The sequence below is a fragment of the Pseudorca crassidens genome, chromosome 7 (assembly GCF_039906515.1).
Source record: "Pseudorca crassidens isolate mPseCra1 chromosome 7, mPseCra1.hap1, whole genome shotgun sequence".
NCBI lineage: Eukaryota > Metazoa > Chordata > Mammalia > Artiodactyla > Delphinidae > Pseudorca > Pseudorca crassidens.
In genome coordinates, this window is record NC_090302.1 from 100559525 (window position 1) to 100576288 (window position 16764).

At 57.3% G+C, this 16764-nt stretch overlaps 1 protein-coding gene across 3 annotated transcripts in view; it reads right to left on the reverse strand.

The window, feature by feature from the left end:
* Window positions 1-71: 71 nt before the first annotated feature.
* Window positions 72-16764, reverse strand: part of BIN3 (bridging integrator 3) — a 44199-nt gene continuing 27506 nt past the window's right edge. Inside the window, exons 3-10 of one of the 3 annotated variants that reach the window (XR_010945154.1) lie at window positions 14012-14052; window positions 13588-13649; window positions 10895-11031; window positions 9972-10012; window positions 3858-3999; window positions 3495-3629; window positions 575-940; window positions 72-390 (exon numbers count right to left, since the gene is read on the reverse strand). Coding sequence is in view for 2 of the 3 variants with exons in the window: in XM_067745146.1 (XP_067601247.1) it covers window positions 3255-3629; window positions 3858-3999; window positions 9972-10012; window positions 10895-11031; window positions 13588-13649; window positions 14012-14052 (798 nt within the window). In the remaining variant the exon portion in view is untranslated. Of the gene's footprint in view, window positions 941-3244; window positions 3630-3857; window positions 4000-9971; window positions 10013-10894; window positions 11032-13587; window positions 13650-14011; window positions 14053-16764 lie in introns of those variants that run through there. The other 2 variants (XM_067745145.1, XM_067745146.1) reach the window with 2 other exon arrangements.

Genomic DNA, 16764 nt, shown 5'->3' on the forward strand with positions numbered 1-16764 from the left:
CGGGGTCTGGGAAAGACTTGGGGTGGCTCCTCCCCTCCTCTCTTTAGTTACGGCACAACAATACACGGACATTTTATTGAAAACTTTTTACTTGGAAAAATAAAATCCCAAATAATGAGGTGAGACATAAACCCACTGTTGTTGCTCTGAGGCCTGTGACTCGGTCTGTGACATTTTGTGGGGTAGGCTGTTGACACGCGTTGAGTCCCAGCTTCCTAGGGAAGCTGCAAGACTTGGGGCTCTGCCCCGCAGTTGACCCAAAGTCTAGAAGTGGGCAGAGCCGGCCGCTGTCTTGCCGAGAGGCTGGGGTGAGGGGCCTGTTGAGGCTGGGAGACCGTGGCTTTCACATTGCCCAGGGCAGTGTCGAGGCCTCTCCCAGAACAGGCGAGTCTGAGGTGAAAAGGCAGCAAGGGTGGGTGACTCCCCAGGGTGGCCCTTTTGGAGGTAGAAGTGATCCCAACCGTGCAAGCCAGGCTAAGACTTCAAGGGAGCAGACAAGAGCCCAGGCTCTGGCCCTAGGCCAGGATGCACTTTGGACGGTTCTTTAGGGCCTAAGACAGTCTACACTGCTTACCTGTCGGTGGGTTCTTGCTACGAGTGGGGAGGTGAGAGCCTGCTCGGGGCTCCTGGTTCCAGACTCATTCCCAAGGGCTGGGGTGGTGCAGTGGGAGCTGCCGGTATCCCCATCCTTCTCCCAGGCAAGGCCCCTTTGCTCCCTGATGCCCGAGCCTGAGCTCGTGAAGCGTAAGCTAGAGAGGCCGACTGGTGTTTCAGAGACTTCCGAGGGCCGGGCTCAGTCATCGGCCACGATGGAGAGGGCTCTGAGCTCGCTCAGTCTGGCCTCGTTCTCCCGCTCCCGCTGCTCATCAGGACGGCCGGGCTGGGCAAGCTGCTGGGTCAGGTCTCCGAAAATCTTGTGCATTTCCGAGTAGTACACGACCTGGGGTGGGAACGGGAGGAGGTGGGCCGTGGGGGCTCCAGGGTACCAGCCCCCCGGGGCACGGCGGGTGGGTGGGCGGAGGGCCGGAGCCTGTGGGAAGTGGAGCGCAGGTCTCGACTCCACTCTCCCTCCACCACCGCCCCTCCCCTTGAGCTGTGTGGCAACCACAGCCCCGGGTCCTTCAGGAGCATTCACTGCCCACTGCCTGGGTGGCAGAGGGAGCGACGGGTCCTTGGTGAGGCGGGGGTGGGGGTGGGGGGTGGTGCTCTGCCTCCGAGCTCTCCAGGCAGCTGAGGGGGAAGGGCTGGGGGGTGTGGGTGGGTCCTCGGCGGGTCCTGGGGGCGCCAGTGAGTCAGGCCCTGTGACCAGGGGCTAACTGCTTTACAGAAGCTAGGAGAAGCTCTCATCCATGGGAGAGGGCACAGCAGCTCCCAAAGCCCTGGGCCAGCCTTAGAAGTAAAGGTGAGAGAGGGGACACGGTTCTAGCCTCCGTCCCTTCCCAGCTCATCCCACCGCCAATCACTGCCTTAGCTGCAGAGCCAGGAAAGCAGGGCCCAGAGGCCAGGCTCACTTCCACGTTTCCCTCTGCACAGGCACCAGAGGTGGGATGGGAGAGGCGCACAGGAACCAGGCGGGGGCAGGCCGAGGAATGGGGGGGACCCATGGGCAGCCCTCAGATGGCTGAGAGCTGAGCAGGCCCAGGGGAGGAGGGCAAGGACCATTTCTGCCTCAGTCTCCACCTCACAACCAAATGAAGTCACGTACTTTCAAGAAAGTGTGCCACACCACTCAAACACCCCTACGTGTTACCATCTCCAGCCCCAAGTTGTCTCTGGGGAGAAGGAACTCTCCTTCTCTAGCAACCTGGAGTGCCATTACTGGCAAGGCCAGGCCATGTCTTCCACACTCGCACAGCTGGGCTGAGGGGGATCTAAATCAAGGTCTCCAAACAGGGTTGTCACCTGAGGGGACAGGGCCCGGGCTAGTGCTGGAGGGGGGAGCGGGATGGCCCCCCCCGCCCCAGCTCCCTGCCCTGAGCCGCACTGCGCAGGCTGAGTCACTAGGAATGCTCACTTCTCCAGTGACTAATGGCAGCAGCAGCCGCTGGAGGGGGAGGCTGGCGCTGACGAGGCAGTAAACAACCCTCCGCCACCCTGCTGCCTGGTTACAGGGTATCCCTGGCTCCCAACCTGGGCAGCCTGGAGCTGTCTCCGGTGAGCAACAGGGTGGAGGGGGCAGGGCAGGTGACTGCGGGTCCGGGAGCAGCGGCACAGGACAGGGGAGTCACAGGTCTCCTGAAACACACCGTCCCCGGCCCAGGCCAAGCTGCTGAAAGGAAGCCCGCACCTCCAGGGGCTGTGCTCTCGGGGCAAGCATGGGAACCTTCCACGTCCCTATGCACGTAGCTCTCTGCCTCATTTTCCCTGAGCCCCTAAGGACACGGTCACTAACAAGTCCCGGATCCAACATTAATCCTGCTCAGGGGTCCTGATCCCAAGTGTCCGGATCCCATGATTCCCATGGGGTTTGGTGTTCTCTGAAGACACAGGCTGGAAGGCAGGAACCAAGCTTTTCCTGGGTATCTGTGATTGTGGACTGTGTAAGAACGAGAGTGCCCACTGGAGGGCGCCAGACACTCAGGCCCAGCGGCGAGGCGGGCTGGAGGCAGACAGGGACATGTTGAGACTTCAGCTTTGTTACCTGGTGGGGAAGGTGGCCGAGTGCTGAGCACCTGCAGTCACCTGGCGGGCGGGAGGCGGGGGGTGTTTCCCACGTGGAGAAGACCTCTTGGTTTTGGCACCTCAACCTTTTCTCTTTTACAGATGGGGAGAACACTCCCTGCCAAGGGCTTGAAGGACGTGGGGGAGGGGGAAGGAGGGCAGGAGCCACACGTTGTCTTTACACCCCTGAGTAGCAGGAGGCATGGGGTCTCGGGCCCGGTGCTACCATGGTGCACGTCCACCCGCGCCCAACGCGAGCGGGCCTGCCTTTCCGCTGGAAGATGCACCACGGCCTGGCGCCCAGGTGGGGGCCCTGCGCGTGGCTCTCGCCGGGGTTTAGGGACCCCTCCAAGGGTTGCTAAAAGTCAAGACACCCCCTAGTCTTCCACCAAAAGAGAAGGACTAACTAGGGAGGGGAGGGGGTGCAGGGTCCTCGGAAAAAGGCCTTCACCTGTGGCCCCTGTCCCTGACCTGGGCCCGCCAGGCAAGCGACCTGCCCATCAGGGTGAGGCGCTGGAGGTGCGGCCTGGTTTCCTCTTGCTGCTCATGGAGAGAGAGAACTTCAGCGAAGAACTCTTGGACGACAAGGGACCTCATGTGAAAGTTGGGATTAACCAAAGAGCAACGGAGAGACCGAAACGGGAATTCCAGCCAACAACCGGGGGCGCCCTGCATTCCTCCCTCGGGGGCAGGGCTGGGGGCAGAGAGTGACTGAGCCCCGCTTCCGGTGTGGGGAGCAGGGCGGGGCTGGCATGAGATGGGTCTCCAAAGCCCGCGACTGCCTCCCGAGGGAAGAAGTGTTGGGCCATCATGCGGGGTGGCAGCGGCCTCACCTGTGCTCGGATCAGGGACTCAAAGCTGGGCTGGAAGTAGTCCAGTCGGCTGTTGTAGAACCGCGGCATCTCATCCAGGAGCTGCTTGTTCTTGGCCTCAAAGTCATCCCGCACGGGCCGAAGCTCTTCTCGGGCCTGAGGAGCAAGACTCTGGGTGGCACAGCTCTTGCTGGCTCATCCAGCTTCCTGAGTGGGGCACGGGGGGTGGTGGAGGTGCTGTGTGTGTGTGTATGGTGGTGGTGGGGGGAGTCAGGACATCCGGTGTCTTGGTCCCTGGGTGAAGGAGGAACTTGGCCTCCTGTCCCTGGGTGAAGGAGGAACCACGTGGCCCCCTGTCCAGCCCCAGCCCCTTCTCCCCGGTACCTGGTGGAGTTTGGCCAGCACCGGCCCTGTCTTCTCCTTCTCCTCGTACTTCTCCACCTTGGCCTGCAACCTCCTGTAGTCCTGCAAGGCCTGCTCCCGCCGTTTCACGGCCATGTTGAGGCTCGGGAAGACACTGCCAAACCTGCCGGCCACAGTGGGTTGGAGACGGGCTGTTCTTGGAGCTGCAGGCTGGCAGCTCACCACTCATTCAAAAATATGTATCGAGCGCCTACCAAGCGCCAGACTCTGTTCTAGGTCTTGGGGATCTTGCTGTGAACGAGATAGATGGGGCCCTGGCCTTGGTGGGGCACAGGCTGAGAATGTCGCCTTGGGGTAAGGCCAGGGCAAGGAAGACAGGGTAAGGGCCACTCCACCGACCTGGGTAAGACTCAGAAGGTCATGAATGCATGATGCCACTGATGCTGCCACTGCCCTTTAGCCCCCACCCCGCGTTTCAGAGACCTATGCTGCAGCATGGAGGAGCTGACCTGGTACAGCTCCTCCATGCTGTTGACCTGGTACAAAAAGATTCAGGTTCTATTAATTAGCATCAGGCATCTCAGAAGAAACAAAAGACAGATGAGCTAGCAGAGCCAGGAGAGCTCTCTGGACAATCACGGAGGAACAGGGGTGGACAGAGCTCAGGAAGCCATTTGAGCAGATGGAGACAGCACCCCTTGGGAGTGGGCCCAGACCCAGGGGTGCTCCAGGAGCTAGGCCAAGGGCAGCTGCTCTGAGGGCGGTATCAGAAAAGCTGGGAGATCAAGCTTCTGTCCAACATCTTCCATTAGAAAAGTGAAAAAACTGAGACCAGGGAGATGACATGACTTGTCCAAGGTCACAATTAGGTAGTGACAGTCCAGCAGATAACTCAAGTGTCCCAGCTCTCCCTCTGGCACCTCCCTACCACCTCATGCTGCCAACAGCAGGTGACAGACCTGCAACCGAAATCTACTCCCATATTACTCAGCCATTAACAACAAGTGAAGTGATGCCATTTGCAGCAAGATGGATGGACCTAGAGATTATGACACTAAGTGAAGCAAGCCAGACATAGAAAGACAAGTATCATATGATATCGCTTATATGTAGAATCTAAAATATGACACAAATGAACTTATTTACAAAATAGAAACAGACTCACAGACATAGAAAACAAACTTGCGGTCACCAAAGGGGAAAGCCGGGGGAGGGATAAATGATAAATTAGGAGTTTGGGATTAACAGATACACACTGCTATATATAAAACAGATGAACAACAAGGTCCTACTATATAGCACAGGGAACTATATTCAATATCTTATAATCATCTATAACAGAAAAGAATCTGAAAAATATATATACACACATACACATGTACATATACATGTATACACACCTGTATATATACATATATATACATGTATATCTATAACTATATATAAAAAACGGAATCACTTTGCTGTACACCCAAAACTAAGACAACCTTGTAAATCGACTCTACTCCTATTAAATGATGACAAGCTACTCCCAGCCTTTTCTACCAACTCTGCCGGAAAAACAGGAATCCTCATGCTCTACTGTTGAAACAGCCAAACTGTCAAACCAAATGTTTGAGGAAAACGACTGCAGGAGCTCTTCCTGCCCCACCAGGACTACAAGAACCACAGGGCAGTGCTAGGGTGGCTGTTCAGAAAGAGCAGTAGCAGAGGCTCTGGCATTTTTGGCACCATGGGCGTAATCTTTGTGACTAGGATCTTCTTTGACTGGGAAGGGCAACACAGTCTTGGGGTGGACCCAGGGCAGGACCGCATCCCAGGCAGGAATGCTGCATTCTCCCTGACTAATGAGTGTGGGAGGAGGCCAGGCCAGCCTGCAAGCAGGTTTTCTGGAACTGGACAGAAGATGGGGCAGCTTCCTTGAACACAAAGCCTGAGGGGCTGGAGCGTCTATCTCGCAGCTGGGAGCCCGAGTGGCCGGTGGAGCCCCGGCCTCAAGCCGAGGTGACGGTGCAGTGGTTATTCGGGGGGGTTGCGAAGCACACAGAGGGAGACCCAGGACCAGAAGCAGAGTCGGTTCTTCCCAGAGCAACTCAGAGAAGATGAAAGATGGGGCAGGAAAAAGCCTCAACAAATCAAGAGTCCACGTGACATAAGAGTAATGAATACCTCTGCCAGAGAACAGAGGATAGACACTTGACTGACGCATAATGCCCCAAACAAAGCTATAGGCCCAGGCAGCAGAGTTTGATGAAACAGATAGAAAGGCCACTAAAGCGGATTCTTCTCACTCTCTGGGTGTCCGTAATGGGCTCACCACGTAGCTGGAGATGCTAACGTGGGCCAGACCACCCACGCTTCTCCGAATCCTCTCCGAATCCTCAGTCGCAGGTCCCTCTACACTGCAATCAACCCCTGAATGACTGCTCTGCCAGGCAGAAGACGCAGGCCTACTTGGTGCTCTGCAAACTGGACCAGCCACGCCCAGGACACAAGGTCCCCCTGGGGTAGGGCTGAACACGCCTGGGACGGCTGAGACCCTCTGGGGGAGCTGGACTCACTTCACTGCTTTTGCCTCAGGCAGTGCTACGACGGGGTCTCGGATGCCAGGCGAGCCCCTCTCCCTCGCCGGCGGAGAGGCATGTGGCTCAGGGGAGCAGGTGCACCTGGGCCTGGGAAGCCGCCACGCCACCTCCCCCTGCACCCCACGTCCTCGGGGAGGAGGGTGGCACGAGTAAGGAAGGAATGTGCGGCACGGGCGTCATCCGCGGGTGGTCAAGCAGCTCTCGATACTCTGACCCCGGCAGCACCTGGGCCAGTGCTCACAACCCTCTTCCCCCCATAAAGTCCACTGGGCTTTATCTCCAGGGCCAGGGTCGGATACAACAAGGCTGACTACAACATGCTGGGACTGGGCTGGCCTACAGAGGGTGTAGAAATCCAGCCCCAGGGCAGCTCCTGAGCCAGGGGGAGAAGGCGTGGATCCAGGGCTGACTGATTTCCAGGCAACCTCAGGGGACGGGTGTGTCCACAGGACACTACCTTCAGCCTTCCGGAAGCAAGGCCACGTATCCTCTGGGGGGAGGAAGCGGCTGCTCTGTGAGGCCCGAGGGAAACTTTGGTCAGCACGCTGACTTCCACCTCCCACGGCAGACGGCACCCTTAGCTGAACCCAGAGGCCGCGGAGGGCTCAGCTTGATGTCCGCCGCTGCCGAGGGACGGACGTGACTCCTTGGGCCCTGGGCCTCGGACCGCCCGGGTAGGTGTCACGCCCTTCTCACAGTAAAGCAGGGAAGCTAAGGTCAGGCAGGGGAGATCAGACACTGTAATCGGAGGTAGCTGACAAAAGGGGGGGTGGGGACCGAACTCTGTAATCCCTGGCTCAGGTCACTGCCCCACTGAGGCCACACCGCCTCGTTTTCCGCTTAGAAGTAACAGGAAGAACTCTGCCAGCTCCACGTGCCGGGGGGTATAAACACCAGGGTGCTGTTCGGGGAAAGGGGCTCCTGGCAGCAGACACCCCTCCTCGTGTGGGGTGTTTTAGTGCTGCCCCTACCTTCTCGTCAGGGCAGGGAAGCTGCAGGGAGGCAAGGACAAGCATAGGCTGGTCCCCAGAGCCCGGGCCCCTTCCAGACATGCCCCTGGGACCTGACAGGGTACCTGCTGACTTGACCTGACAAGGATGGGGTGATCCAGCTCTCCCTGGGGCACCAAGCCTGCACTTTTATGGGGCTGCCACGAAGGAGCAAGGCTGCGGGCCCAGAGCCTCTCTGCTCAGTGCCCGGCGTCCCCCTGATAATTAGTGGTGAGGGGCACATGGGAGTCCCTGGGCTAGGACCCCAGGAGGGACTCTGCCCTCCACATACAGCGCCACTCCAGCCCACGATACCTCCCTCTCTGCTCAGGGGAGTGCCCGGCTCTGCCATTTTGAGAGTTCAGCTCCGTTCCTGCTTCCGCAGAAGGGGAAGAGACTTGGAGGCACAGGCCTGTCCTGTCCAGGGCTCTCCCCACTCCAATGCACTGCCCCGCCTCGGCAGTTATCATTCTGGTCCGTTTCTCGGGGGATGCCGCATGGCTTCTGCGCTACATCCTAAGCTCCTAAAGTTTGAATCGCAGAGAAGGGAGGACAGGGCTGGGCCTACCCCAGGCGCTCCTGAAGCTCTGCCCATTTCTTGCCTGTCCTAAGGTGGGGCAGCAAATGGTCCTCAGGGTAAGCGTGGGGTGAAGAGGCATCAAGAGGCGGAGGGAAAGGGGGAGGGAGGGAGGCTGGCTGGGAGGTGGGGCATGCCTGCCATTCCTCAATCTGTGCCCACACAGCCGGGATCTTCCACCCACCAGGAAAGGGAAATTGAAAGCATCCCCATCCCACCCTGTGAACACGGCCCAGAGACTGGGGGATTAGAGGCCGAGCCCCCTGGGGGGAGGCCGGGGGCGGCGGGGTGGCCATGTGGCGATGTTCCTCATCAGAGGACAGGAAAGCTGCAGCTTCCTGTTTCCGGTGCTGGGGTCCCTGGGAGCTTCTCTCCTGGCAAGAGGCGGCAACAGGCAGTGCCGGGTTTATGTGGTTGGGGGAGATCGCATGTCGGCCACGGGATACAAAGAAGCCAGCCGGGCAGGCAGGCAGGCAGGCCTGGGGGGCTTGGGCAGAGGTCAGCGGATCTGCTGCGGAGATGGTGGCCACCCCCTCGGCCACTCACCCACCTTCCTGGCAGGTGGTGCGCGGCTGGAGTGGTGGGAAGCAGCCGCGATTTCTCTCCATTTGGCTCCAGAAGCCAGGCATCAGATTTCAGGCCCGCCTCGGTGGTGGTGAAATCAAGGCGGAAGTCAGTCCCCAGTTCTCTGGGCCGGTGTCCCCTGCCTAGCTCTGCCAGCCATAGGTGTGCACGGCAGCCTCCGTGGCAGCCCCTGGGACCCCCGTGGGCACGGTCAGCTCAGCCAGGGGTCCTTCCCACCCAGTTCTGAACCCTCAGGCCTGGAGACGGGGTCACAGAGCTACAAGCAGCGGAGCTCTTTCCGACGCTCCCTCCTGAGCTACTGGCCTGCCCAGCACCCTGCTCCTCACATGACACTGCGACCTGGGGCCGAGCAGGGGCTGGGGACAGGGGCCCGGGGCAGGAGCGGGGAGGAATCCCTGTGGGCCAGGTTCTGCCTGCCCTCCACGGCTAAGCCTCCAGACAGCCCAGCTTAGAAAGAGCTTTGCCTAACCCCACCCCTTGGACCTGAACAGGGAACAAGAGCTCAACAACCTGAACGCCAGGGGTCACAGGATCAAAACCTGCTCTCTCCATCGCCCTCCAGGCCCTGATCCAGGCCTCATGGTAATTAGCACAGCCTCATTACCCAGGCCCTGGTGAGGCAACTGCCAGGGACCACCACAGAAGAGGTAATAAAGTGCAGCTGCTGGGCTGGAGCGGGAGCCTCTCTAGGCCGGAGCCGAGCTGGGAGAGGCCAGGAAGGAAGATGAAGTGATTCGGGAGCTTCAAGGCAATGTTCCTGCCTGTCTCCCGCCCAGCGCCACCCCCCTAGGGGACCTGGGGAATAGGCCTGTCTGATCACTGACCAGAGCCTGCTGGACAGAAGATGAGTCTCACAGAAGAATTTCTGACCCTGGCAGGTCATGAATCGGGGGACCGTCCCAGGCGGGACCCCGCTGCAGCGCCCTTTCCCGTGTGCGGCCACCCCCCCCCCCCCCCACCGCTTCAAAAGCCACGTGCGGCAGGCAGCTGCTTCCCCCAACCCGGCCGAGCGAGATGAAAGGCCTCACTCATCTCTGTGGAGGCCCAGCCAAGATCTCTGCTAGCTTAACTCCACAAGCTCTGGTCCCACTGGTTCTCGGTCAGAAACAAAGGGACAATGGCAGAATGACCACAGGAGCACCGGCCGGCCACTGTGGAGGATCAGACAGGCCCTGCCACCACTGAGCATGCCTGGCCAGGCAGGTGCTCTGGAGCTACCGGGAGTGTCAACCCCAGGGCCACAGATCAGGGAGCTGGTGTCCCCTGGAGGTTCCTGTCCACCCCGTGTGAGTCTGGGGACAGGCTGCCAGAAACAATATTAGGTCCCCAAGTGGCTGGTTGACCTGCCTGTCCAGTAACTGCCCTCAGGCCTGTGGTCCCCCCGATGACCTTTACTCACTTTTTTAAGGGTTCAATCACAGTCTTTTGTATCTGGTTCACCTGTCAAAAGAAAAACCCGATGGCGTCAAAATTGGGGGGAAGCCAGGGCTTCCCTGGTGGTGCAGGGGTTAAGAATCTGCCCGCCAATGCAGGGGACACGGGTTTGAGCCCTGGCCCGGGAAGATCCCACATGCCGCGGAGCAACTAAGCCCATGTGCCACAACTACTGAGCCTGTGCTCTAGAGCTTGCAAGCCACAACTACTGAGCTCACATGCCACAACGACTGAGGTCCACGTGCATAGAGCCCGTGCTCCACAACAAGAGAAGCCACTGCAATGAGAAGCCCACGCACCGCAACGAAGAGTGGCCCCCCGCTCTCCACAACTAGAGAAAGCCCGTGCACAGCAACGAAGACCCGACGCAGCCAAAATTATAAAAAACAAAAACAAAAACTGGGGGGAAGCCAGACTCTTCCCAAAAGGGGGAGCCTCCAAGTTCCTGAGAAGAGAAAGGGAGCAGGACAGGGGTACCCCGAGAGCCCCAGGCAGGGAGACACCCCTAACTGCCGCTGGAGTGAGGCAGAGATGACAACCGGGGAGCCTGAAGGGTGACAAGGCGCACCGGCCTTGTCCCGGGTCAGTTCTCATTCTGTGAAGCCGATGATGGCCTTGCTCAGTGAGGAGGCTGGGCGGGCAAGTCTGAGGGGCTACAGGCGTGGGTGGGCAGAGCCGGCCTGAGTCTCCCTCGTGGCCCCATGTGAGTGATGTGAGCTAGTGGGAGCTACGGGAAGCAGCCGGTGCGGGGGCAGGGTGGCCAGGGGAGAGCTCACAGGGCTGGGACACTCAGGTGTCCAGAGAGGAGACCAAGCCCCGATAAGGACTCCATGCAGCACTCCGCCCAGAAAGAAGCCTCGAGGAGGGGGAGACCAAGACCCCAGTCACCTTTTCCTGGTTGAAGGCATCCATCCGCTTCATGGCCGTGTCCAGGGCTGTCACCATGTTCAGAAAGTCCTGGTCTTGCTCGCAGAGGGGATTGGAGAGCAAGTCCAAGGATATCTTCACAGCGGACTTGGACATGGCTGTAAGAAGTCAAAGCTCAGTGAACCAATGACAGGGCATGCTTCAAGGTCTTGTCCTCAGGACTCCCTGTCGTCCTTGGGGCCAGAGGCCTGCATCCGGACGACCTCCATCCATGGCCACAGGCCATAAACTACACAGTACCCCAGAGGCACAAGACACCAGTCCTTATGGTGTAATGTGCATTCCTGATACTGCTCTGGGTAATTCTTTTGAGCAGATTTACCTGTTGCAATGACTTACTTTCCAAACTCTGGATTATAACAGAATCATTTGGGCGGGAAGCTGTAAGAAGTACGTATTTCTAGCTCCAAAGATTTATTTCAGTAAGCCTGGAATCCAGGAATATGCATTAAAAAAAAAAAAATCTCCAGGCGGTTTGGATGTGAAGCTTGGTTTGGGGCTCCCTCACAGAAAGAGTAGCATGGTATCTACACCAGAGAGGCAAACCTACTGTACAGCTAGAGATAAGATTTTAGGCTTTCAATAACTCAACTTTGCCATAGATGACACCCAAAGAATGGGTGTGTTCCAATAAAACTTTATTGACAAAACTAGGCCGGATTTGGTATGGCGAGGCAACCTGTTGGCAGCTTTGGAGTTCTTGGTCCCGTGAGAGTTTTCAGGCCTCCATTACCAGCAAACGAAATCCTAGAGGGGCAGGAAAGGCTGGAGAAGGGCCTTGCTTGCCCCACAGTGTCTGTACTAGTTTCAGGGGCTCACGGGAAAACGTGTTTTTGATCTATTTCTTATTTTATGTCATTAAATTTAAGATGCTATTAACTGTAACACACACCATTATTGCATAAACCGTGAAGAAAAAAAAAATGCTGCCAATGAAACCAGAGCACACTACTAAGTGTTATATACCTTGATTTCTCTTGAATCTGGGGGTGTGCTGCAGCCCCCTAGCAAAAGGGCAAAATATGAGAGAAGACTAGAAATGTAAACTTCCCAGAGATGTTGAAGCAACGGAGGCAAAAACCCTCTTAAAAAAAAGTAAAGTGACTTTGTAGGCTTAGGAGCAAACTCACGTGTCATTTGACTGGATTATGAAACGGTCACAGACTGCGTAATTAAAAGATAGAAAACGAGGACAAAACTGGAAATGTTTTTGAAAAATTTCTTCCCCTAATTTTTTTTTAATAGTTGAGGGAAAACCCCCAAAAGTCAGGGGTTGGGAGGGAAGACTTTCTTCCCAATTTTCCTTTTCTTTCCTAACGCCTCCACATCTTCACGCCAATGTCTCTTTGCTAGAACCATCTGAAGTCAATGAACGGTGAGAGTCTGCGGGGCGGCCCTTCGTCTGGGAGCCCCACCCCGAGACATTGCCGGCCTGTGTGAACACAGCAGGGTGCCGTGGCCTCCACTCTCCTCTGCAGCAGCTCACATCCCTTGCTCTACCTCTACAGTGACAGGGGAGGGGCATCGTCAGCCCAGCACAAACCGGGAGGCTGGCGGGCTTCGTACCTTAGGGAGCCCAGGAGTCCTGGACCGCACGTGGGTCTCTAGAGCCCTGACACAACCTGGGAGTGCAGGGGTCGACGAGGACCTGGCAGGGTCTGGTCACGCCTACTTGGTCTTATTTTGGACCCACAGCTTTGGATGTGAGATCCTGTCCAGGCAGCAGCTCAGGAGTTTCCAAGACCAGGAAAGGTGTAATTTGATTCCCCCCGACCGTGTGGAGCAGTGGTTCTCAAAGTGGGGTCCCTAAGCCTCACCCAGACCTGATGAATCAGAGAGTCCTGGGGTGGGCCGGGCGACCCACACTGCAGCAGGCCCTCACTGACTCTGATGCCCCAGCCAACAGTGTGCGAGGCTCTCTGGCCTGGACTGGGGGATGCAGGCTTTGGGGTGGGTGAGGGCACCACTGTTTCAGGAGGGCTTCCGCTGCCCAGACTCCACGTCTGACTCGGGCCAGAAGCAGCCAGAAATCCTAGGTGCCAGGGGTCACCCATTTGTCCTGATTTCTTTGTTAAAAACCTACACTCTCTACAGCCAGACTCCAGTTCATAGATCCCTGACGTTCTGTCCTTTCCGTTCACGCTCTGAGAGTGCAGCTGTGTGGAAAAGCAGGAAGGAAGAGAAGCACAGGCCACAGCATTTCCCTACTAGAAAGACAGCGGGAGCCACAATGAAAGATGGAACCCAGGCAACTCAGAGCTAACTACAAAACAAATAACGGACAGACTGAAAATCAGACCCGTGGCTTGCTACACACACAGTCTGGAGACGCCGGGGTCAGAAGCAGGGGCGGTCGTGGTCAGACCCCCCCCCCCCCGCCCCCCATCCTCTGGAGGAGCACTGGCCGGAGGCTCTGGGGCACAGACCACGGGAGCTGCCCTCCACCCGCCAGTGGTGGCTGCTGCCGCCCCAGGGAAAGCAGGGAGTGGTGATCTGCTAAGTGAAGGGCGACCGCAAGCCACTTCTCAGGGACATCTGCGGGGCACCTACTAAGGGCACTTTCTTCTAAGCCAGCCCCAAAGGGACTGAGCGAGGAGGGTGTCCACCTCTGCCCCTCCCCCGTCCAGGCCGGGCACGGGGGACGGGACGCCTACCCAGGTCGGCGTCCGTGCTCTTCTTCATGTCCTTCTGCAGCCGCTTGGTCTGCTCCTCCAGCCTGCAAGGCAGGGACATGGGCCTGGGGACCTGGCATCACCCACCTGCTTCTGCCCCCGTTCTGCCCATCCCCCTGAGCCGAGCCCCACGCGACACTCAGGTCGCCTGCCAGGAGGAGGAAGGGCCTGCTCTGCGCGGATGTCCCCACTGACTGAAGGGCCACCGCGAGCTTGGCGCGAGGCACCCAAAGGCTGAGTTAACGACTGTCACAGAGCCACCACCCCGGGGGAGAATTTCTGGCAGGTGGTGAACTGAGCTGCCCTCAGCTCCCAGGGTGAGCGGACGAGGCAGCCCGGGCAGAAGGCTCTTTTCCTTCTCGGAGCAGCCCCCTCCCTGCCCTCCCTTCTGGGGGTTGACACTCACTGCTGGAGTTTTCCATACTCCCTTTCAAAGTCTCTTTCCACCTGTAAGGGAAGCGACAACTCAATCACTGGAGGAATGACAGCAGGCTGGAGAAAATCTGTCACCTACGAAACTCCCTCCACGCCCTCCCCGCACCCCCTTCTGCAGAAAACACCACCATCCAGTCCACACAAGCACCAGCACACCGTTCATGACAGAAGCCCTGTGTTCCCAAATTAGTTAAGTGTTTGACTTAGGTCAAAGGACGCCCCTCCCAGACGGGCCAGCCAGGCAGGTACCAGCGGATCCCGGCTGGCTCTGTTCTTCCACCTCAGGGAGCGAGGCTGGGCTGCGCTCCCTCCCCTCCCCTGCGGGGTCTGGGTAAGGGGCTCAGAGCGTGATAGAAGCTCATCATCGGGGAAGAGGCAGGGCACGGAGGAAAGCGGGCGGGTTGGAGTCCGGTCCTGTCCCTGCCGCTCAGCAGCTCTGGGGCTGGAACGGCTCCCCTCCCCTCCCGGTCCTGGTTTCCTCACAGGTCCAGAACCTGCTGCGTTCAGGGTGGATCAAGAAAGACCAGGTATCCCCGCTCTGTGCGCTGGGATGCAGCCATCACAGATACGATTATCGACTCGGGCAAGGCTCTCTAAATTCTGGACGAGTCATCGGATTTCCCTGATATTTAGACCGAGTCCTGATGTCTGAGGGCCGATAGGAGGACGGAGCCTCCGTCTCTGCTTTGTCTTCTTCCAAGGAGGCCGAACAGCTCCCTGCATGCCTTGTTGAGGCACCACACGCTCCCGTGACCGGCTTCTCCTCCATCACTCACCTGGCAGGCAGGTGTGCTGACGGCCCTCACCGCACTGAGGTCAGCGGGACAGAGGGGGAGTCACCTGCGCAAGGTCACACCACTAGTAAGCGGCAGGCCTGGGGTCTGAACACGGGCCAGGAGGCCTGGTTCCCAGGCCTGCGCCCTTTACCGTCATTCTACCTAAGGGGGAAAAGCTCTGGCTGATGAACTAAAGCCATGACCTATGAGAGCACCTTCCTGGCGGCTGCCCCGAGACTCCTGCCAGGGAGAGCCATAAATCCTGGCTATCACAGGCTGGAGGTGAAGGAGTGTGAATTTGCAGTGATCATCAAAGCCCCGCTGTGCCTCACCAGGAGTCTTCTAAAACCCCGTTGGCCTCATGCTCCATGTTTGGATTAAGGTAAATTTGACAGTCGTAGACTGGCAGAACATTATTCAGGCCAATTATTTCACAAGATAAATGAGAATGCCACCCAGAGGGGGGAAGTGATTTACATCAGGACACAGAGCTAGTGTGTGGCAAAGCAGGGCTAGAATTCAGACTCCTAATCCAGGCCTTTTTTTTTTTTTTTAAACTGCATTCATTAATCCCACAAACATTTATTGAGCACCAATTAAGTGTAGTGCATTCTGCCAGGTGCCAGGGATACACTGGTGAATAAAACAGACACGGGGGCTTCCCTGGTGGTGCAGTGGTTGAGAGTCCACCTGCCAATGCAGGGGACACGGTTTGAGCCCTGGTCCGGGAAGATCCCAAGTGCCTTGAAGCAACTAAGCCCACGAGCCACAACTACTGAGCCCGTGTGCCACAACTACTGAAGCCCGCGCACTTAGAGCTCGTGCTCCACAACAAGAGAAGCCACCACAATGAGGAGCGCATGCACCACAACGAAGAGTAGCCCCCGCTCGCCGCAACTAGAGAAAGCCTGCGCGCAGCAATGAAGACCCAACACAGCCAAAAATAAATAATAAAAAAAACCCAAAACAGACACGGGCCCTGGTTGGGAGATCAAAAGAACAAACACACACGTGACGGGGGGCTGTGGGGAGCCCCATGGAGGGCAAGGAAGGGCCCAGTGAGGCCTGACGCAGAGGCCCTACTTAGCGTCCGACCTCAGGGCTTGACAATGGGGCTGTCTTGCATGGAGATGGCTCGCCTTCCTCATTTGAACTGTAAAACTCAGAAGCAGAAACACATGGTCTCCCCCTTACATTATGATCCTAACATCTGGGACCTTCTACAAAGTTGTGAAGTAAAACTCATCACTGGGAATTCCCTGTCAGTCCAGTGGTTAGGACTCCGCATTCTAACAGACGAGGGCCCAGGTTCAATCCCTGGTCCCAGAACTAAGATCCCAAAGCCATGTGGTGCAGCGAAATCAATCAATCAATCACTGGTGCCCTAGCCTTCTGCCCTACAGTCTTTTCCTCTCTTTTCAACAGACCCACTTCTTCTCCATCTGGGAACCCAACATTTTCATCATCACCTTTTGTATGACCCACCAAAAGATTCTCTCAAGAAAAAATTCACAATTCACTCCCGCTAAAGTGCATGTGCCTGATAAAAGTTTAAAGTGCTACCTAAGTCGGGGGATTTGTAGCTGGACAGGAATCAGAGTCTTAGCTGAAGGTCTGAACAGCTGCTGGTGTGACCGTGGATGGGAGATTTGTTCTGGAGCAAATGGGCCTCGCCCTGCCCTTTGGAGTCCGCACTGAAGTTAGTCTAGTCCTTTTTTCAACAGCGCCCGGGGGAAGGCGGTGGAGGGGAGCAAGCAGACAGACGATATGAACTCTGATACTAGATGAGGAGCTTTAGAAACATTTCCAACATTTTGAGCCTCGGTTTCTTTTCTACTAAAATGGGATAGCTTCACTTGGTCTCAGCCCATGGGAATTTCAGGTGGCTGACAAGGCAGTGGGCTGACAGCATCAGCCTTGCTGGCTTGTTTGGAGGATTAACGAGCAG